Below are 22,710 nucleotides of genomic sequence, written 5' to 3' on the forward strand. Positions count from 1 at the left end.
AAATTTCAGATGGATCTCCGAGGATTTTTAATAATCGCCGTGCTAAATTTTTGGTTACGCGGCACTAAAGGCATAATAGGATATGACTGCGGATCTGCATCAACGAACATTACGACTCTATCATTACTGGGGATAGAGGAATGTGATATACCACAGCCAGAAGTAGCAGCTCAGAAGATTTATATACAATTGCTACAAATTAACGAATTTACCTCTGCGAGAGTTATACAATGCAAAATAGAAATAGACAGATTAATCAGGAGATGCGGAATGTTCTCTCACTCCATGGACGTGTACAACGGAAAGCACGCGTATATAGAAGAAGTATCAAGAGACGCCTGCCAACGAATGCACATGTATGGTACTTACGAAATCGGGAACACTCGAATAACAGGATTGAAATCCAATCAAACTGCAACACGACCGGTAACACTGGCCGGACACGTGAACAATGATGGCACCTGTTCCGGAACAACATATAGCGATCCATTCGGCACATGGGAAAAAGCCGTGGTACTCGCAACCATAAAAATTACACTACAGGATTATATAGCTGACGTGAAGATAAACACGAACCGAGTCCAACTGAGGTCTGGAGTGACCTGTGCGTTGAGCGCAACACATTGCACCGACATCGAGGGTGGGGATACCTACTGGGCATCCATGCCCACGGATACCTGCAGGTTCGGCACTTATGGAGTATTATATGAAGGATATGCACACAGAATAATAGACATCGTCAACAAACAACAGCAAATTGTTTATTCCATGACTACAGAAGACACAGTTTTTGCATTGGCAAGCAGAGACTCCTATTCTACTTGTGGATACACTCTTTTCCACACGGAACATCCAAAATTAGTAATTTTCGAAACTTCACCAGGCGTAGCAATTTTTAAAAAAGAATCACGCATAGCTAATTTGGACATTTTCACCTATATGAATTCTAAATTTGTATATGTAGAGAAACATGTGCGGACTCAATTTAGTGAACTATATAAGAATATTTTACTGCAACAATGTCAGCTCGAACAGAAAATATTACACAATTCATTAGCCATAGCCACTCAATCACCGGATGTTTTCGCTTATCACTTTATGAAGGGACCAGGATACATGGCCTTACTGGCTGGCGAAGTAATACACATAGTAAAATGTGTGCCTGTCGAAGTAAGAGTAGCACACACCGAAGAATGCTATGATCAATTGCCTGTGACGCGAGAAAACAGAACACAATTTTTAACACCGCAAACCCATATACTATTACGACAAGGAACGCAGATTACGTGCAATTTGTTCGCACCACCTATGTATCTTCTGGGAGATGCATGGTATAGACTCACTCCTAAACCAATACATACAGTACCGCCGATGACCATGAAACCGATGACAACACCTAGCTGGAAATATATTAGCCCCGGATCACTTGCTACCAGCGGCATATATACTGAAGGAGATTTAAGCGATCTCAGGGATCATATTATGTTTCCTGCTGAGAGACCAGCAATGTTAAACACCTTGGCCAGAGGAATGATGGGCCACTCTACGATTATGCACGATGGAGGATCTTTTGCAAACTTCCTAGATGAAGCATCAGTTGAAAAAATAGCTATGTCAGCATGGCAGAAATTTTGGGATCGATTCCTAATTTTCGGCAATATAAGCGCTGGATTTTTAGGAATTTACTTGGCAGTAAGAGCAGTAAAATTAATATTGGATACCATTGTGCATGGCTATGCTCTACACACAGTATACGGATGGTCCATATACCTGCTTGGAGCCATTTGGGACTCGTTAACTCAGCTCCTATTACACTTAAAACTGAAAAAACCACGCGATGGAAATAGAGAAACTATGCAACCGTCCGCAGAACGAAACCCGATAGAAGACTCTTCACAGAGGGGAACCTACCCCCTATTACCTGCAAAGGATGCATCCACTTATACATTCGCACTAAAGGACTGACCGCTTGATTTCTCTTTCCCTTGAAAAAAAAAGGGAAAAAAAAAGGGAAAAAAAAAAGAGGAGAACGGAAAGAAGGAAAAAAAGAAAAAAAAACATAAACAACAGCTTCACTACCAACCTTACATAAGCGCCAACTCTGACAATTCTTATTTTTCTTATTTACGCATTTTATTGTTTTATCTCATTTTAATCTGTTTTGCTCCTTCTTATGGGGTCTCGCGGTTGCGACCCGAAATTCGCACCTAACCCCAACACCACCTTTTTGTTTATAGAAACATGGAGATCGAACACCTCGATACTCAAACACTGAGCCGCTCGCCGTTTGCTGTTAAAATAATCAGGGTGTTTTCGCCCACGCTGATTTGGATTCACCTGGAAAATAGTAAAGAATCTTTCCAAAAAATGATGGAAGACTTCAACCAGCGGATGAACAAACGCCGATTTTTCCATTCGAATACAAAACTAGGCGACATTGTTGCCCTCGAAACGAATGGAGGATGGCAACGCGGCATCGTTACAAAAATGAACGGAGATGGGACAGCGCAGGTAGGACTCCGAGATTGGGGCGTGTATGTCCGCCATGCAATCGCTGAACTCTACCATCTCGAGGAGAGGTTTAGAGAACATTTCTGGCAAGCCGTGCCATGTAGCTTAGCCTACACAGCCCCTGCCACCACAGGACCCACATGGTCCCGCAGAGCCATAAATGTTACCAGAAGCATCGCCGAACAGCAAACCGGAATTATGCAGATAATCAAACCAATTCGTGACGAAGGTGCACTCATCAAATTAGATATTAAGAACGAAACTAACAACGTCTACCACAACCTCAGAGACTTATTAATAGAATTAGGAGTCGCGCAAAAAATAGCGAATATAGCCACACACACCGTACCATCCGCGTTGAGTTAAACACCACACCCTTATTATCACGCATAAGGATATATACATAATTAATTCTATAATCACAGATAATAACTGATAAGAATAACAAAAATATATACATATATATATTGTGTTTGTTATTAGGCAAAAGAAAAGTTTTTAAAAAAAAAAAAGGAAAAAAAAAAAGAAAAAAAATTTTATATAACTATCTTTTATAAAAAGTTATCTCTAATTATCTCTTATAAGAGAGAAAATACATAAATATATATATATATATATATATATTCAATAGTATAAATAATAACCATAATATTATACACACACACCTATATATATATATACATACATATATATATGAATACGTATATATACACGTTTAAAATAATGTTAAGAAAAATCTATATATACATATATCTCTATATATCAAACATATATATATAGTACAAAAAAAAAGGGAAGAAAAAAAAAAAAAAATTTTTTTTTTACTATCTACTTCAATAAATAATCAAACATATATAATCTTATATACATATATACATATATATAGATACATACACTTCTAAAGCATATATATATATATCTAAGTAAATAAGCAAAATAATTAACTTAGACGTAGGATTAACTTCTAGTATATATTTTACTTAATACATACATAAATAAATAATGTCGTATACTTAAAGGATTTTCACATATCCATAATTCTCTCATAAGTAAATCTTAGATAAAGTGGAATCCTTTTCATTAACAATTTGCTATAGGGAGAATTACTCGATGATCAGTCACAGTATAGAATGTCAAAGTACCAACTTTTACAAATACAAAAAAGGAGAGAGAAAGAAGAAAAAAGATCTATACATATAGTATATCGAAGAGTAATGTGCCACTAATCCACTTGACGCCACACTGAAAGATCACCCTGGAGCCTGCCCGCTGCTCACGGAACTTAATGTACGACCGCCCTGAGTGGGAAAATACATTAATTGTGGTAGACTACCACAATTCCCGTCACCAGTGTTGTCACAATCCGTGACTAAGGTGACTAAGGACAAACTTGAATACGCACCTATCACATTACCCTACCTGATCCATGAGATCAACCTATGTGAAGGTTGCGGAAACTTTATTAATAACATTGAAGATGAGAAGACTGTACAAAAAGGTTCCTGTATAAAGATGAAAGCCGAGCTGGACCAAGGGATGGAGAAGATAAGTGGCTACCCAGAAAAACAATAAAAGGGTACATGTGGTTGGACTGACCTACGGACCTTTGCACGTGACATTCTGGGACACGATTATCACGTAAATAAAACTCCATCTTTTCTTTTCTTTACTCATTTTACCATGTTCTATCGAACATTTGAAAGGATTCCACGGAAGAAGGCTTCATCAAATCCTTTATAGTAGATTTTTATTATTAGAAATAGAGTCAAAAGAAAAAATATATGCAGTATGTAAGCGACAGCAAAAAGAACGAAAGGAATAAGGAAGGGGTTTTGGAGGTCGCCTTTCCTTTCCTTCTCTTTAACAAACAAGCAGTGTAAGAACGATTCGGCATCTCAAATGGGAATGTTAACCGAGAAAAGAAAAGAATCTATCTTTAATTTAATTGCAAATGTTGCATACCCCCAACATTTGTCTAAGGTGGGGGGTGTTACGTCCTGATCAGACTACACGATTCTTTTCTTTTCATTAAATACCAGACCTAGTAAACGCGGAACCAACAAAACTCTTAAGAAATATTATAACGCCAGAGCTGTTTTTCTCATGAGACACCAGGAGCTCGAATCTTCTCACGGAGAAAAATAGCATGGATATTCCAAAATACCTTGGCCGCTCAGCGTGCCTATCGTCGCCAGAAAAACCGTAAAAGTCAAAACTTCGCGGTAGCTGGAGTCCTTAACCGACTCCAGACGGTTAGAGTAAGAGATAAAAAGAAAAAACTGGCACCAACTAGTCATACTCTTGGATTCCACCTACGGGAACTCTAGCTAGTAGATAGGGTTTTACCGAGTAACGATCGGGGAATGACCGCAGTCGCATGCCGAGAAGGCGCGACACCTGATACGGCGCACGTGTTTAGTAGGTCTGGGAAACCGAGATGCATTAGTCGCACTCTCCACGCGACACCAAGGGCACGCGACAGTCGTAAACTGTCAAATTTATTAGATCAGTGACCCAAGGCTTTGCGAACTTATATACCGATTCTTAACCACCCAATCCGAAAGCCGAGAATCGGGGCAAGCACTTCTATAGACCACCCATCATTCCATCGTATGGTCTAAAGACTACGCCCACCCAGATCTTAAGACACTGAGATGCACCCCACCTATACTAATTAACACCAACCGGGTTACGCCACCTCAAAAACCTACCCCCATCATATATGGACCCGAAACGACGCTATTCCTTATTCGTTAGGGCCTCTTTCTTCCTATCTCATTTCAAGTAACCTAGTCATCTAAACCCAATCCTATTAGCTAAAAATGACGCCATCCTCCCCCACATTAAAAATTTTCTCGCAAGACTAATTCCTATTCGATCCCCGCTCCAAAAACCTAAGATTTTCCAAAGGGATCTACCCCAAAGAAAAAGTATAAAAACCCGTGTTCTGGTGGCTCCGGACTCAATCACACACAGTTTTTCAAGCAGTTTGCGCAGTTATTCCGTTTAGCTCAGTTTCTCGAAACAGTTTTTCGAGTAGTTCGGGGGCGCGAATCAAAGAGTAAAATCAGTTGATACTTTGTCGCGACCATCTCGTGGTGCATCTCAAGTAGAGGGTCCATTACCTTGACGACACCATCCCGCAGTAGGGTGCCCACTCGTTTACAAAAGGGTCCGACGCCTATACAACACCTTCCCTCAACGGGGCGCCTGCTCAGAACCACCGAACATATTCAACGCGATCCGAAACTACTCTGCAACGAGTAAGTCAGTTCATTTCTCTTTATTTTATTATTTCTTCTGTCCTCCCTCCGGAAAAATAAAACACTCACACACACACACACACACACACACACACACACACACACACACACACACACACTTGTAAAGAATACATAAATAAAATTATTAACATATGCGATTAAGAATTAAGTTTTTGTATCCTAATTATAAATTCAATCAAATTAAAATGTTGTCTTTAGTAAATTAAACTTTTGTTCTTTTTCATTTAACCACACCCTCCTCGTTCGTCACCCCCTCACACCTTCCCTCTCAAATTGCGCACAAAGGTTCCGCCCCGGGTAATAGGGATTCAATTCCTTGACCCAAAAAGGGAACCACGAGCGGTTGACTTGTTGACGGAGTAAAAACGACTCTTCCAGTCGCTGACCCGTCGCAAGTCCTAAACGTGCCGCTCGGCTCGTGCGGTCAGGTCCGTTTACGTCGATCGCCGAGCCCAACGAAAAAAATTCTACATCTATCAGGACGTAACAGTACTAGTAGTAGAAATATGAAACTTTTAAATATTTTACATCTATAAATTTTGTATAATATTTGATGATTTTTATATTTACAGTCTTATTTTTATAATATGCATTTATTCTTATGCATATGCGTTTGTGTGTTAACTTCTCACTTGTTTCTATTGCATTATATATTTCTATTTGATAAGTGTGCGTTTGATTTTGCATGTTGTGTACTGCAATATATATATAGTATTATTAAATATGTTTCATATTAATGCTTTAAGATGCTTTGCTTATTTTGCTTATTAATAACATTTTATCTTAATAACTTATTTTATTAATTACATTTTGTGAATTTTATAATATTTTTTAATTGCAAAGGTTTATAAGTTAGTGCTTTAATATAATTTTATGTTTAAATTCTTCCTACTGTACTATAGTTTTATTAGATAAGTGCACACTATTTTATTTTATTGCATGTGTGTGCTGTAACATATAGTTTATTAGTATAGTTTATTAAATATGTATACTATAATTGTTATAATTTTAAATTGTTATTTCTCTAGGATTGAACAAGCAAGCGAAATCAACAATTGAAGAAAACAATTAATTTCATGTAGTAGATAAAGATTTTCTTTTTCTCTTTTTCTCTATTTTTTTTATTCATATCGAGGTGGATCGAGTAGCTGAGGTATGAACAATTGATAGAGTTAAAGAAGAAAGAGTTAAAATAATTTATGACTTATATTAAACATTATATATTTCTTATATCTTGTAACTTTGTAAATGTTTGTAAGTTTGTAAGTTTTATAGTTTAAGAAAATATTTAATTAATATTAAATTTTAATAAAGATTACTTTTATTTTAATTGCAAAATAAAATACTTATTATAAAATGTAGTATATTATTGAAAAATACATTTTTATTTTGCTTAATAAATATTGTATTACAATTAATAAATAAACATATTGTATTATAAATTAATATTGTACTATAATTGTGTTTTCCTTTATTAATAAATTAAGTATATAAATATATATACATTATTATTAATTTATTAATTTTTGTTACTTATATTTATGTATGGCATATATTTCATTATTATTTGCTCTCTCTCTAATATACATTTACATTATATTATATATTATTTTACAAATCTTGCAACTTTTTTATTTTTTACTGTATATTACATTAATAACAATTTATTTTTATAATAATAACAACATAATTTCTATTAAAATTCGTTTCTTTTAGATTTAGAAATAAGTGGGAAAGAGAAAAAAAACGAAGCAAGGAGAAAAAAGGAGAAGAAAGTTCAGATGGCGGTACTGGATTTACTCGCTGACTTCGCGCATGCGCACTCATTTTAGGCTTCATAAACATCAAAGGTGCCGACACAGAGTTGCGCTACTGTATATACTGTGCCTTGACCGTGTGCGTTCTTTTTTGTAACTAACTTCGCCTCTCGACTCTGTACAGTCGATACTATAGGACGGTATAGTTATCGGTAGGAGCCTACAAGTATTCTGATCCACTCGCCATCTTTTTATATTATTATACATTGCAGGGTTTGCCCACGTAAGGTCTACAGTTGATTGTCCGTTCCACCTTATACATGTGGGTGTATCATCCCTGTTAACCAGGATGAGGCCTCTGCCTGCAGCCCAATCAGCTAATAGTCTTCCCTTGACGGAGCATTTTTTATCCCATTGAAATGACCTTGCGTTAAAGTCTCCAAGGAACAATATCGGTCTACTCATGTTAGGATCTAGCAATGTACTCACCGAGTTAAGAAACTCCCTGAAGTTGGTTCTGTCCATTCTTGGTGAGCAATAGCAACCAATCACCAGGTAAGTACCCCATTCTACCGCAACCCAATTTGCTGTACGCATCATCAGGGTACAAGGGAAATTTTCCCTTATGTCTCCGCCCTCCCCCCCCCCCCTAGATGATCGCCACCTTGGGGAACTTACCTGTTGAGCCCCACCATCTGGGATTATCCAAAATCCGATAGAGCTCCGTCACTATAGCAAGGCTCGTTCTCACCTCAGTCATATACTGAATGAGCAGATCCTGAGCCCCGCCAGCGTGATTAACGTTGGCTTGTAAAAGTGTAATAACCATTATCGTGTGTTAGCTTTTTCCACCTCCATGTCCACCTCCTTTTCTGGTATATTCACCAAAGAGGTAGTGTCCTTGGGTTTTCCCTTGGCCGGAGGACATAGTGGGCATTCAGGGCTACCCACTTTATGGTTGTCTTTAAGGCCTTTTCCTTTACAAATTGGACAGCAAGCTTTTCGCGTACAGTCTCCCGCCTTGTGTCCAGCTTCCCCACAGTTGTAGCAACAGAAGGATCTGTCAGCATTTTCAGATGGGCATCTGTTGCGGGTATGCCCCCTTGCGAGACATCTGAAGCACTGAAGTGGTCTCTTCTTCAGTACCTCCACTCTGGCAAATGACCATCCTATCCCTATCTTCCCTTTTTCAGCTATTTTGATAGCCGCTAGCGCGGGAATCTGTAGCCACATTGAGCCCAAACCACCTTTAAACTTTCTGATGGGGCCGTTGCGTACATCATCTTTGTGGCAGTCTCCTTGTTCAGCCACTACCTGGATTACTTCCTCCGGTGTTAAAGATACATCCAAGTCCATTATTCTGATATCCATTTTTTGGGTGGGACGTCCAATTTTAACTTGTGTTCCTTCAAAGACTTTTCTTAATTTCTCGGCAAGTATGTCAGCTTTTTCTTTAGACTCCTTACCAGGAATTGGGAACAGGTATCCTCCCGTATATGTTGGTTTTAGTGAGGGGGTCTCGATACCTATTTCCTCTAGATTAATCGATGAACGCGCTTTTCTTAGCACTTCCGAGTAGGTATTGTTCTCATCGAGGCATGTTATTGTCACCGCAGATGTGCGTCACAGTCTTTTCTTTTTATTTTTTAGAGTATTATCCTTCTTTCCTTCTTTCCCCAGTTCTTTTCCATTAGGAGCAGCCACAGAGGAAGCAACTTGTGCATGTTTCTCATTCTTTTTTGCTCTCCTGCCAACGACCTTAGTCCACGGTTGAGGTTGTTAGTTGGAGTTGCTCTCCTTGGCTGTTTCTTCCTTCGAAACATTCTTTTTTCCTTTATTCTCCTTTTGATTTTTATTCTTAATTTTATTTCTGTTTTTTGTTTCAGATGCAGCGGTCATCGGCTCAGCGACAGAAGAGGCAGCAGCAGAAGCAGCAGCAGTCGGCCTTGCGGATCTTTTTGCGGTAAGTATATTTTTTTTTCTTTCCAGGGATAATTTCCTTTCCTTATTTTCAGGATTTCCTATGACTTGCAAACGAACAAAGTTTTCCACTATGGATGTTAACCCCTGTATCGCCATAAGGATCTCATTAGTAGAGTCCTTTCTTACTTCCTCTGGTGATTTAGGTTTTGTTTTGGGGACATCTTCTAGGGTTATGTCCATTGTCTGTGTATTTGACATGTTATCCTGTTTGAGTATCTTATTTCTAACAATCCTAGTTCTAAGTACTCTACCCTCATCTATGATTTTTGTTTTGCCCTGTATTGGAGGTCTCATTGCAGGTGGGGCATAAGTGACCTCCACAAATAAGGCAGGTTCTTCATCCTTTTCCTCCAGATCAGGTGAGTTATCCATAGGAGAGGGAGCCAAGGTTGGCTTGCCTTCCAACTTTCTTTTTAATATTATGTTTTCTTGTTTTAAGACTAACATTTCTTTCTTTATTTTATCTAGTTGTCTTTGAAGGTAGTGTAAATCCCCATCGTGGTTGGCTTTATATACCAGCAAATCCACAGCCTCCAATGACGTTTTTGTACTTATTTTAATTTTCCGATCTAGGTTTTCTTTCAGATTTTTAGACTTAGATCTAGCGTCTTCAATGTCAAACAACCATCCCTTGACCTGTGCTCCTATTTCAGCGGCTGTACTCTCTGCCAAGTCTGCCGTCTTCATATTAGCTTCCTGTCGCTGAATATAATTGAGTGGCACGCATGGGTTTTCATCTTCTTCATCTGAAGTTGATTCAGTGTTGTTCTTGTATCTCCTCCCTTTTATAGGTTTTTTCTTGGGTCGTTTTGGACCTGTTACTGATGCGGCCATTGCCTTCACAGAGGAAGATCTGCTCTCTGTATCAGAATTTCCCGTGTCCATTGTATTCACTAAATCCACCATCTCTGGATCTACCATTACTTGAAGTTTCTCAGGCAGTACTTTTGGGACTTGAAGTTTCTTAAGCAGTACTTTTGGGACAGTGGTTATTGAAACCTCTTGACTGGCTTGTAATGATGCGACCATAGCGTGGACTGTCTTTACATCTTTTTCTCCACTAGTCCAAGCCGATCCGGCTGTACTTGGCCCTGGATTCTCACGTATGATGAGATTCACTTGTTGGTTTGTGACGATAACAGGTTTGGCTGGGTCGCTCGTCATCAACGGCCCAGCTAGCCCTACACATGATGACGACGCATCGGGGGCAGAGACTAGACCCCCGTATGCGCCGACCACTGGGGTATCCGAATTCCCCTGCGGTGATAACATTTCTTCATCTTACTCCATGTATTTTCATAAAATGTAATTTGTTGACACAGTTTTCTTCTGCGGGTTTGTAATCAGAGTTTTCTTTCTCTTAGGTCGGTTGCCGGCCAAGGCTAAGGAGCCCGACCTGCCCAATGACTAGAACGCAGCCGGGCCCAATCCGACTACTTGTCAGACGGCCCCGGCCGCTGGACCAGGCCGGAATTCCAGGGAATTTCCTCAGAGAATCCGCCCCGGACCATTGCCATCACCTTAGCCTTAACGAAGGCTATGGGTGATCCAATCCAAAGTACCTGAATTTCAGGCACTCCGGACTGCCCTCCATTGGTAACCAGGGAAGAATCCCCGGCCTTCTCCCTTGTGGGACATCTTGGCTGATCACCAGCCAGGCACCCACATCCCCCCACCGAAGTCAGCGACCCGGGCCCCAATAGGGAACCGAGCCACCGGCTTGGGTTGGCATGCACTCAACCTGTGGACCGGGAGCACCCGGACCACAGAGAGGCGCCTGCGGGAGCACCCGCAATGTTTTTTATAGAGGTTTTCTCCTCTTGGCGTGCGCCTCTGTCTTCCACTGGGAAACAGATGCGCACCTGCGAGAGCACCCGCGTCGTCACGGACAGGGAGTGGTCCTCCCCCTAACGGTGCCGTGCCACCGGGCGATTAAAGTCAGGGCCGCCAACCCCTACCGGCGATTGAGATTCCATTCGTGCCTAAACACGAACTTCATCCCTAGAGGAGTCGCCGGGCTCCTATGTTCCTTCAATTGAAGGAACTGTGCGCTCTTGGCACCGTGGGATGATTCAATGGACCACCCCACGGTGAGCCTCCTCACCACGACAAGGTGGCGCACAACAAGGAGGTGACATTTTGGACCTGACATCTGATTCTGACACTTTGGATTTTTAATTTACCTGCCCACTTTTTTGTCGATAATTTATACTTGCGCAAATTCCAAAATTTAACCAAACCTAACCATTTCCAACCCTGTAACTCAAAAACTAAGGGTTGCAGGGGGGTGATTCATAGAACTTTTTTTTTACAGCATTTTTCAAGCCCTTTCGAAAGCATACCTTTTGATCGGAGGTCGTCGAGCATGAATCATCGGTCTGAAAATTTTCCAAGTCCCGCGAAATAGCAAATCGTGTTTGGAGGGCTGTAACTTCCAAACGAAGGCTCGTATCGACCTGGAACTTGGGGCGCTCGACGTTCTACAAAATTGCCTTTCATTTTCCGAAATAAAAAATAAATAAATAAAAAAAAATAAAAAAAATAAAAAAATTTTAAACAGCAGGTTGTTGAACAAGAAAGTGGCATCCGTGGCTGTGGAACTGTCCTTCTCGTCGTACGCCACCTTGTCGTGGTGAGAAAGCTCACCTGTGAAACCCTCCAAGGTGGAACGGGTGCTAAGAGCGCACAGTATCCTCGAAAGAGGATACAAGAGGAGCCCGGCGACTCCTTAGGGGCAAGGTCCGTGCTTGCACAGCCCGAATCCCAATTGCCGGTAGGGGAAGGCAACTCCGACTACAAATGCCCGGTGGCACGGCACCGATAGGGGGAGGATTGCTCCCCACCCGTGACGGGGTGGCTGGATGTCCGGCGGCGGGTGCTCCCATTGTCGAGCGTCCTAGGGGATGGGATGCGGGTGCGGGTCCTCTTGTGCCTGGGGCTGATTTCCCCTCCCCCATATAGGGGGAGACGGGGATGCAGTCTGGCATGGAAGAAAGCCGCGTTCCGCAATAGGGGGGTGCTCTCCCTCTCCGTCCAAACGGCACAGGGACGTGGTCCTTGTGTACGCGGACGTGAAGGAGAGCAATGGGAGGTCCGGAACTCGCCGGAACAGGCCGATCGTATTGAACGGCCGGCCCTCACTGCACGAGGAGGGCGACCCCCCACTACGTGGGACTACGTGCGACTCACACCGGAACCCCCAGGTCATGTCTCTGGGAACCGGGGGCCTTGGCTTAATCGCCCGGGCCGCGAGGTAGAAAACCTCTATAAAAAATCACCCCTAATCCCAAGCTGCGCCACGCGGTGAGGGGATGCATGGTCCAGGGAAGCAGGGTCTCTAGCGGGCAACTCTGAGGGAAATGGTGATCCCTCAGTAGTATTAACCTTCCCTCCGGAAAGGACGTCACCCGGGGAGCGACTGTCATTTTGTCCCAACTCGTGGGATTCAAAATGGATTTTCAAATTTCAAAAAAAACCAAGGAAGAGCAGGACAAAGAAAGAAAGGAGGAAGGAACAGCGAGGGCTGTTATAGTGGAAGACTCGAGGGTCGAGTTCGACCTTCATTTATTGCGCAAAAGATACCCCAGGCTCCCAGGGGTTGTGACGATTTCCTCGTCCTCCGCGAACGAGTCGTCGTCCGAAAAGTGGTTGCGCTGCGGCAGCGACGTCACACTGCCGCCGGGATCTTTCGCGCACCTCTTCGACGAGAAGGCAAAGCCGCCGTCGATCACGAGCGGCTCCTTGGTCTGCGGGGAAGAGGGGACATCTGTCTCCACAACGCTCCTCTTGCCGGCCCCCGAAGAGAAGGAGGAGGACGCTGGAAAAAACAGCGAGACGGACCCTTCCGTCTCACTATCATCTTCTCGCGTTTGCGAAAATACGATGTCATCCGACAGCAAGTCGATGTGTATCAACGATTTAGATCCGACTATTGTTCCGCTTATTGTTCCGACGGCTGACGGATACGGCGCACTTTTGCAGGGCGACATCGATTCGGTGCTCGCGTGCGCCGCATCGTTACAGCCGTTTATGTGTCGCGTCGTTTCACAAATTAATACACATCCGCAGATGATTTCACGCTGCAGCAATAATAAATTGACGTCGTATCTGCGCAAACGCGACGCCTTTCATCTGGCGCGTCCGGCTGGGTTCAGCGCCGTTATTGATAGAGCGAAGCCGGCCCACACGTGGTACGAATTCACACTGTGCCACGTCGACGGCCGGCCTCTCTACGCGCTTTTCCAACTTAATCCACCGGAGGACCTGACGTCCAAACCGCAGCAGACGAGAGACAAGGACGTGGAGAGCACCACCACGTGGTTGCGAGCGGTGTGCCAGACGTTTATGGCGACGGTCGTGCGCGAGGCGCTGCGCAAACTCGCCGTCAACAGTCTGACCGCTCGCGACGGAGCAGTGTACGCGCAGTACGATGTGCGGCGCAGTTACCGCTTATACGCGGCAGATTTTAGCGTTTTCGCCCGGCACGTGTCCGACATACTGCGAACGCGAAACCTGGAAGAGATCTGTGAAATGCATTTCGTACGATTTTACGTGTGCGAGCACGATCTGAGGATGACGAAGACGGTCGCCACTGATCATATCAAAGTGACCGTCGATTATCATCATCCACACCTCGACATCCTCCAGGTGCATCGAGCTGACGTGATGCGAGACACCGGTCGGCCCGCGATGATCATATTAAGGGACAATAGGACACGCGGCGACTCTCTCCGTCAACTCTACGCCGACGCGTTGGCTCTCCGCGGACACAAACTGGACAAGTTTCGTGTTGGCTTTCTCGTCAACTACGGGCATTATGTGGCAAACTGCGCCCCGTGGTGGGAGAATCGAGCGGTAACCTATGCCCAGTGTTACAACTCGGCGGCGAAATTTGCGCGACCCGCCCATGCCGGGAATCTCGCGGTACTGACGCTCTGCCGCGGATTTCAACGCACGTCAAAGATGGCGGTCACGCGCACCGAAATACAACAGCATACCTACGACCTCCTATCTTTTGTGCGCAACTACGTTCAGCGCGACTATCAGTCGCGCATCGAGGAAGTAGTTACGCTCGACTCTCGCCGCGTCGTAATCGCTAGAGAGATGCAGAGTCTGCGTGTCCTTTACGACGACACGCCGACGCTGACAGCAAGGGTGCTGTTGTATAACGGTCTTATTTGCACGCTGTCCCGCCGCGCCTGGTCCCGACACCTGCGCGCAACGATCGGAAACGATCTGCGCATTATTAATCGCGCGCGCAGGCTTGTGTTTCCGCGGGAACTGTACGTTCCTCACGAGCACGTCATACGCGTCATGCGCGCGGAATTCCGTGTAAATTACTTCGTACACGGCATAAACGCGATATACGCGTATGACGTTTCTCATGACACTTTCGCGCGCGGAACGAAAAATAGGTCCATCCAGGACGAGATGGTCCTGGTTAATCCGACCGCGATGGAGAACGACGAGGCGGAGACTCACTTTTCTCTCTTCTCCAACATCGTCCAGTACGAGATGATGCAGGCGATCCGCCACGTATGGAACGTGACGCGTATCCTGCGGACGAGCGACGCGATAGAGTTCCTACTCGTCTGTTACGCCTCCTGGGCGTACGAGCCGTTTTTCAGACAACAGGCGAATAGGAATGAGCACATACATTTTGCGTTGCGGGAATATCGGACCACCAAGGCACCGTTTGAGCACGTTCCTCCGCGTGATACGCGATCGCAAAAAAGGCACACAAAAACCGTGTTGTGCCCTTAGTGATAGGGCACGGGTTCGGGATCTGCCGAGGAGTTAGGCCGGGAACCCGGGAATAATCCTTTAATGCTTTTCCAATAAAAAACAGTCTCCCGTATATTTATTGGTTTCTTGTTTTATTACAAATTCCCTTACTTCTAGATAAACTAAGTTTTGTCAGGAATCCTTGCCTTAGTTTTAGTATTACGGAGCCTCAAGTTATTGTTATTCGCTTTTAGCGATTTGTTATAATTCGCGTTCTTCTAGATTTGTGGTCCCGACGGACATACGTCCGTTTCTTTTGACTGACAGTTTTCGACCCGCCGTCGTGATCTCGCGACGGCGATTTTATATGCGCGAAACTGCACTTGATTGCAGTTTTTTTCGATCGAATTTGCTGACGAAATTTGATAGTTCGTCAGCATTGTCACGTTAAAAGTGAATTAGGTTTTAATTTTTGCTGCGCGATTCTTCGGTGTCTCGCATGAGCCGGAAACTGAATATTTGATATCTTAATCTGATATGTAATAGATATCTTCTTATATTTTATTAATATATATATATATATTTTATTATTAATAATTGGTTGTGGTTCTTTGGACCCACAACACCGCGCATCAGTGGCACCGTTCAAGCCGATTATTTGATCAAAAACATATATTTCGATCCGACCACAAACATTGCACACGCCGTGTTGAACTGCATAAACATGGAATTCGATGAACAATACACGGAATCATATCAGTTGTGCACCAAATTTCTTGCAATTGCACGAGACACGTTCGACATCGTCCCGTACAACTTGTGGACGGTGAGGAACAAAAAGTCGGATTGGAATGTTGTTTTAGCGAGACCGCACAAAACACTGTCTAACGGCCAAGCGCTGACAGTTAAATATGTGCTCGCGGAAACTCGGCGCATCCAAAAAAAGCGGAAAAAGCGAGAGGATACGACGACCGACGATGACGAGGAGAACGACGGCGGCGACGCGGTAACGCCGATTCCCCCTCCGGCTGCGGGCAAAATACGGAGGGATAAGAAGAGGAGGGACGCCGAGAAACGGGCGAAGAATCAGCCGAAAAAGAGGAGCCGCATATCACCATTACCGCCGCCTCCTCCTCCTTCTCCTCCTACTTTTTCTCCCCCTCCCTCTCCCTTTTTTCCTTATTCCCCTTCTCCTCATTCCCTTTCTTCTCTTCCCCCTTCTGCTCCCCCTTCTCCCCCTCCCCTTTCTCCTCTTCCGTCTAAAGCTCTCCCCTTAGAGGAGAAGTCTCAGAGGAGGCTGCAAAAAAGAAAGAGAGAGAGCACTGTGGATTTAGCATCCACATCGTCCTTGTCTCGCGTGAGCAGGAGAAAAAGAAACGCGCCGAGTATGCCGGCAACATCGTCGACGGAGAGCAAAAAACAGCTATCCAAACTTCTGTACTCCAAATCTATTATCAGCAGACACGACATAGCAATAATTGGACACGCTTTACACACACGCCAAATCCATAACTTAAAATGTTGGCGTGAACCGGCGCTGCAACGGCCAGATTTGTTCAAAAAATTTTGCTCCACCGAAATTCGCGCAAGGTGCAGAGAGATAGCCCGTGGTACAGTTAACCCGGATTTCGCTGCAGACTTCCACGAACAAATAATAGCGTTGAGTCTATTGGTGCAACAAAGTCGATAGATAAATAATTAATAAATTGTAAATATTGTAATAATTGTAAATAAATTAATAAATAGTAAATAAATTAATGTAAACAAAATATATGAATATTGATAAGTTAATATATACAGGTTTTTTTATGGGTTTAATACCCAGTAAACATTCGATATCCTATGTACTCTGGCGACGATGTGCCATCTTGACGTGGTGCCAGAGCTCCCTAGGCCAGCGATCTCCTTATTCATGTGGGAATTTGTTTCTGCATGGATGGGAGGGAGGCTCGGGGTCTAAGAGCACATCTAGGAGAAGGAAACTCCGAAGGTAAACCCGGGCAGGACGGACTCGTAGTTCTGGTTCAACAACCGTCCTAGTGAAAGGAAAACCACGATAAGAAACCCGGAGAAGAAAACGGAGGAAATAAAGAAAAAATACCGGTTAGGACGACAATGACTAAAACAAGAATTTATTCTCAAAATATCTCGAAAACTAAAGGTCGCAAGGAGGTGGTTCATAGAACTTTTTTTGCAGCATTTTTCAGGCTCTTTCAAAAGCATACCTTTCGATCGGGGGTCGTCGAGCATGAATCATCGGTCCGAAAATTTTCTAAGTCCCGTGAAATAGCAAATCGTGTTTGGAGGGCTGTTACTTCCGAACGGAGGCTCGTATCGACCTGGGACTTGGGGCGCTCGACGTTCTACAAAATTGCCTTTTATTTTCCGAAATAAAAAAAAATCAATTTTTTGAAAAATTGGGCGTAACCCTGTAACCCTAGCATTTAGCTTGCTGCCCCACAACAGCTTCGCTACTTTCTTATTTAATTCGACCATTTATACCGGTTAAGACCATGGTATAAATACAATGGTATGCTCTTGCACACGCGACCAATCAAAATTGTCAAAGTGTGACGTCACGGATAAGCAGTAAATTAAAAAAAAAAAAAATTTAATATAAATTAAACAAAAATATTAATTTTTTTTGTTAAAATATGAGCATTTTTTTCTCTCTTTTAGATATTAACATTTTTATCGGTTACGTAGGTTTGACAGCTTCCTCCGTTACGTCACTTCATGCACATAGTTTAATGACAACAATAATAATAACAACATAACAGATGCTACGAAAAGGATTTATTATTTGTAAATTTGGTTAAATTTTTTTTTTTTTAAATCTATTTTCTACAGCAATATTTTGATTAATTACCCGCACTCTAATGTAGGTTCTTGTCTTAACAAGACTTTTCTTGGCAGTTCGATAGGTTTTAATGCAATTTCAATTATCCGCAAGTTTCTTAAATATGAATTTATCTTTCCTAAGATTTGAACCGTGATACTTCACTGAAAAGATTTCACTCAATCATACGTTTTTGAACATAAACATCAAGCACTGAGGGTCACCATGTTTAGTCAAACCGTTCGGATGGTTTGATTGGTTTCGAGTGTGACGTCACACTTTGACTACGCAGTGAGTGAATACGAGATTATCATACCCTTGTATTTATACTATGGTTAAAACGACAATGATTAGAACAAGAATTTATTCTCAAAATATCTCGGGAAAAAAAAACAACTAAGAGTCGCAGGGGGTACGACACACATGACTGCGAATGATGTACTTTTTTTTGTGGTGAAATACATCACTCGCAGCGTTGTAATGCACAGCGTTGTACGATTAGTATCGCAATGTGTGATATGATGTCGAACGTTATTGCGGAAAGGAATTACTGTTACCTTTTCTTTTTTTGCAGAAACGGAGGAGCACTTGTAGGCACGAAAAGATGGATGGAGAAAGAAGAATCGCAAACTGAGACGATACGCGGACGAAGCATCGATACAGCGGCACGAATCAACGAAATATCGCGCGCGCATTTCGCGAACCGTGGTAATGAATATTACAGATGAGCAAACATGATGTAACGAGATAGCCGGCGCCAAACATTAAGGTCGATTTACATGCATCTGAGTAAATGAGGAGATCGATACTTTGATGTATAAAATTTTACCTGGTGGTAGAGGACACTTGGCAGAGAAGGTTGGCATAGGAGAAATTGAGTTTTTTTTCGGAAAAAAAAAAGTTAGACAAAAAAAAATTGAGAAAAATTGAGAGAACGTTGATGTTGATGTTGATGTATAAAATTGTACCTGGTGGTAGAGAACACTTGGTGGATGAGCTAGGCATAGGAGAAATTGAGTTTGTCGATGAGCGTTTTTGAATTTTTTCCGAAAAACGGCAGATTTCCGGATGTTGTATAAAGGAATATGTGGGAAAGGATCGACTTGCGTCAAATGGCATCGAGACTCTAGCGATGACCCCTGCGGAGATATAAAAACAAACAAATTCCTTACAAATTTACGAATTTCGAAAAAGCGCCTCAAAGAATTGAAAGACCTCTCGATGCTCTGCAAATAAGGTCCTATAGTCCGACTTTCCATCTTCCATAGTTTCCGAGTTTTAAGCCCCGATAACAAAAAAAAAAAAAAAAAAAAAATTGGCGACGAAAAAGAGCTATAACTCCATAAATATTCGTTATTTGCTATATGTTTATAGGACCAAAGTTGCTTGTCTCAACGAGACGCATCGACGTAGGTACTTTCAAATGGAAAATAATGGCGACCCATAACCCCTAACCGAAGGTTAGAACCCTTCAAAAGTTAAACTTTTTTAGGGGGTTAGATTTTTCGCGGGGTAGAATTTTTGAGGTTAAAATTTTGGAAAGTTATAATTTTCGAGTGTTATTATTCTCGGGGTTAGAGTTCTTAACCCAGATAGCATACCATCGTACAAATATCAAGCTAAAAATGTATTATAAATTATAAGTTTTAAGTTATTAACTTATAATTTATTATATTATAAGTTAATTATAAATTTCACGTAGGTGGTCACAATCGTCCACTGTATGTTCGTTACAGCTCATGAGTAATATTATATCGTAATATACAACCTATCGCATATAGCTAAGATGAATGTAGCCGTATTTAATACCAGCTACATATAAGTCTACTTTATAACAAACATAGCACTATTTATATCGCGTTATTTATGTATTGTAAGATACTTATCGACTGTCTGTAATTTTAAATAAATGATGAGAAAAGTTAATGTTCGGCAACGACTATTTTTTGAATGATAGGACGGTTACGTCCTATCTCTGACCTTATTTATTATATTTAAGGTATAATACCGGCAAAAGTTATTAGGTTGTCAGGAACGACAGTTTATGTAAGAAATGAATCGACACTACTTCTAGATTTAATACTTAACATTTAATTCACAGAAAGATGTTGTAAGTAATTTTCAAAGAACGACTTCGACAAATTTTATAAGTTCTTATATCTCGATAACTTCCGACAGTCTCTCTATTGATTTCTCTTTGCGACTATTTCGTTCGACCCGACGTTAGAGAGTGAATTTGATTTTATATCTCTCTACCAGGTCACCTCTTAAGAAGGTTCTCGAACGGATCAACCGGTACATTGTTATTAATCTTAAAAATACGGGGCAGAAGCGCGCCCGCGCAGAATCGATACGATCGAGGCGCTGCTCGATATTCTGGCTGCCATCAGTTGGCGCCGTCTAACGGTGGTTTTTTTTGCCATCTTTTAGTATCTACTGGAGCAAATATATGCGACAAAATTTTATATCAGCTACCTATAAGTCTACTTTTGAACTAAAGTAGCACTATACAGGTCGCGCTACATATACGTCTGTTGTAGAACATACTAAAACATACGTACCTCCATTTATAAGCCACTTATATGTTTATGCAGGGTGTCCGGTAATTGCTGAATCACCTCTCGAATGCAGGTAGAGCGGGTTAAACCGAGTGGATGAGTTCTCTACTGTTTTGCGATTTTCGCAATAATTAATGAGAAATTCATTAAAGAGGATTGGCCAATTTGCACGGGTCTAAGCACGCGGCGAGAAAAGACAGCATACTGTTGCGTGGTCGCTAGGAGTTGAGTTGAATTGAGTTAATAGTTGTTGGCTCCGGGAGGCTTTTTCTCTCCTAACGGACATATGAATTGGTACGCGCTTGCGCGATAGAAAAAGCGGTATTTTACAACTGTAAGGCGTAATATAATGATGCGATCTTTTGTTTTTTGAAATAACCTAATTTATATGGTTCACTGATCACTGATGATTTGTATGGTATTGATTACTATGTGTAATATGTAAATGTGTTAGTGTATTTTTGTATGTATGACCGCGGTGTGTGAGCTCGGGTCCGTGGGTTTGCTAAGCCCAGTGATGCGATGTTTCCTACCGGGCTCCCGGCTTCCGAGCCCCACATAAACGAGAAGCGTGTACACCTCGTCACACAAATGCCTTAACACATGAAGTTGCACGAGTGTCAAGGCATATCGAGTCGGCGTGTTCCGACTTTACATATTTTTACATCATGACTAATTATGAACATAACGGCAATGCTGTTTTGGCTATTTTAAAGCAACTGGAGCAATTAACAAATAAAGTTTAATATTTATAATATCAATCAATTGCTCCAGTTGCTTTGAAACAGTCAAAACAGCTTTGCCGCTGTGTTCATAACCATAGTCATGATGTAAAAATATGTAGAAATGTCGGAACACGCCGACTCGATATGCCTTGACACCCGTGCAACTTCATGTGTTAAGGCATTTGTGTGACCTGGTCTTAGAACATATATACTGAACATTGAGTAAAAAGAAACAGGAGGAAGCATATACTAGCCAGGACTAGGTAAATCCGCGGACGGATGTACGTCATGGCAGCCATCTTGAGCGACCACTTTTTGAAAGTGAGAGGAAATGCTCGAGCATAGCGGCAAACGGCATACCGTACGCCGTACGCATTAATATGCAGTGTATAGTCTTTTATGCAACAGTGTATGGAAATAAACGATCAAAATGGTATACTGTAGAGCTTGTGGCATAACAGCAGTAGCTCGAAATCATGGAATAACGTTTCATCGGTTAGTATTATCAACAATAATGAGATTTTTATTTTGGAGATTATAATCATATGTATAGTATTGTGAAATTGTAGATTCACAATAATTACTAAATAATTTTCACTCACAAACAGGTTTCCAAAAAATCCGGATCAAAGAAATGCATGGATAAATTTTTGTAAGGACGAAGGATTTAATATAAATTTAGATTTTAGATTTTAACATTGCTCTTATGGAAATACTGCACGAGTGCAATCCCAATGAAAAACGCCATTAAAATTTGGTATTATTGTTGCATATTATAGTTATTTTCTTTTAATTGTACATTATTTCCTAATTAAACATAACAAGTCATTCAATATTGGCGCCCTTGAGCGGCCATCTTGAGCGACCACTTTATATAGTCACTTCCGTCCGCACTTTTAAGACCAAACGCTCCCTCCTGTTTCTTTTTACTCAATGATACTGGAAGGGGCATAGCCTATCTAAATATACATAACAAAAGTGTCCCCTACATCTATCTATCCTTGTCTGTACGAAATCGGTCAATGCGCTTGCGCGAATGAATAACCGCTTAAGTTGAAAGTAGAAAGATTTAAAATAGGTGGAAGGCATTTAAAAATTTGATTATAACAATTTATTCTTTAAGTTATATTATAATATAATTGCAATATATTATAAATTATATATAATAATATGTAGTAATATGTAATAATAGTCTTACAAAATAAAATAAAAATAATGATGCACATAACCAAAAACAAATACTGTAATGAACAATAATTATATACAGAATTTACAGGATAAACTAAAATAAGATAACAAACTTTGAGGAGCGAGACCAAACATGAAAAA

At 41.7% G+C, this 22,710-nt stretch overlaps 3 protein-coding genes across 3 annotated transcripts; 1 reads left to right on the forward strand and 2 right to left on the reverse strand.

Annotated features, from left to right (window-relative positions):
* Positions 1-124: 124 nt before the first annotated feature.
* LOC136999103 (uncharacterized) lies at positions 125-5,916 on the forward strand. The gene has a single exon (XM_067352652.1). It carries the CDS (start codon positions 271-273, stop codon positions 1,963-1,965), a length of 1,695 nt encoding a protein of 564 aa, XP_067208753.1. The 5' UTR covers positions 125-270; the 3' UTR covers positions 1,966-5,916.
* On the reverse strand, positions 3,762-8,381 carry LOC136998672 (uncharacterized). The gene is made up of 3 exons (XM_067351748.1): positions 8,231-8,381; positions 7,873-8,139; positions 3,762-3,889 (listed from the first exon to the last, which is right to left on the reverse strand). The coding sequence occupies exons 1-3, from the start codon at positions 8,379-8,381 to the stop codon at positions 3,762-3,764; spliced, it is 546 nt and encodes a 181-aa protein (XP_067207849.1).
* LOC136998673 (uncharacterized) lies at positions 8,381-8,923 on the reverse strand. The gene has a single exon (XM_067351750.1). It carries the CDS (start codon positions 8,921-8,923, stop codon positions 8,381-8,383), a length of 543 nt encoding a protein of 180 aa, XP_067207851.1.
* Between the last annotated feature and the right edge of the window lie 13,787 nt (positions 8,924-22,710).

This window comes from Linepithema humile, chromosome 3 (genome assembly GCF_040581485.1).
Source record: "Linepithema humile isolate Giens D197 chromosome 3, Lhum_UNIL_v1.0, whole genome shotgun sequence".
NCBI classification, from domain to species: Eukaryota; Metazoa; Arthropoda; class Insecta; order Hymenoptera; family Formicidae; genus Linepithema; species Linepithema humile.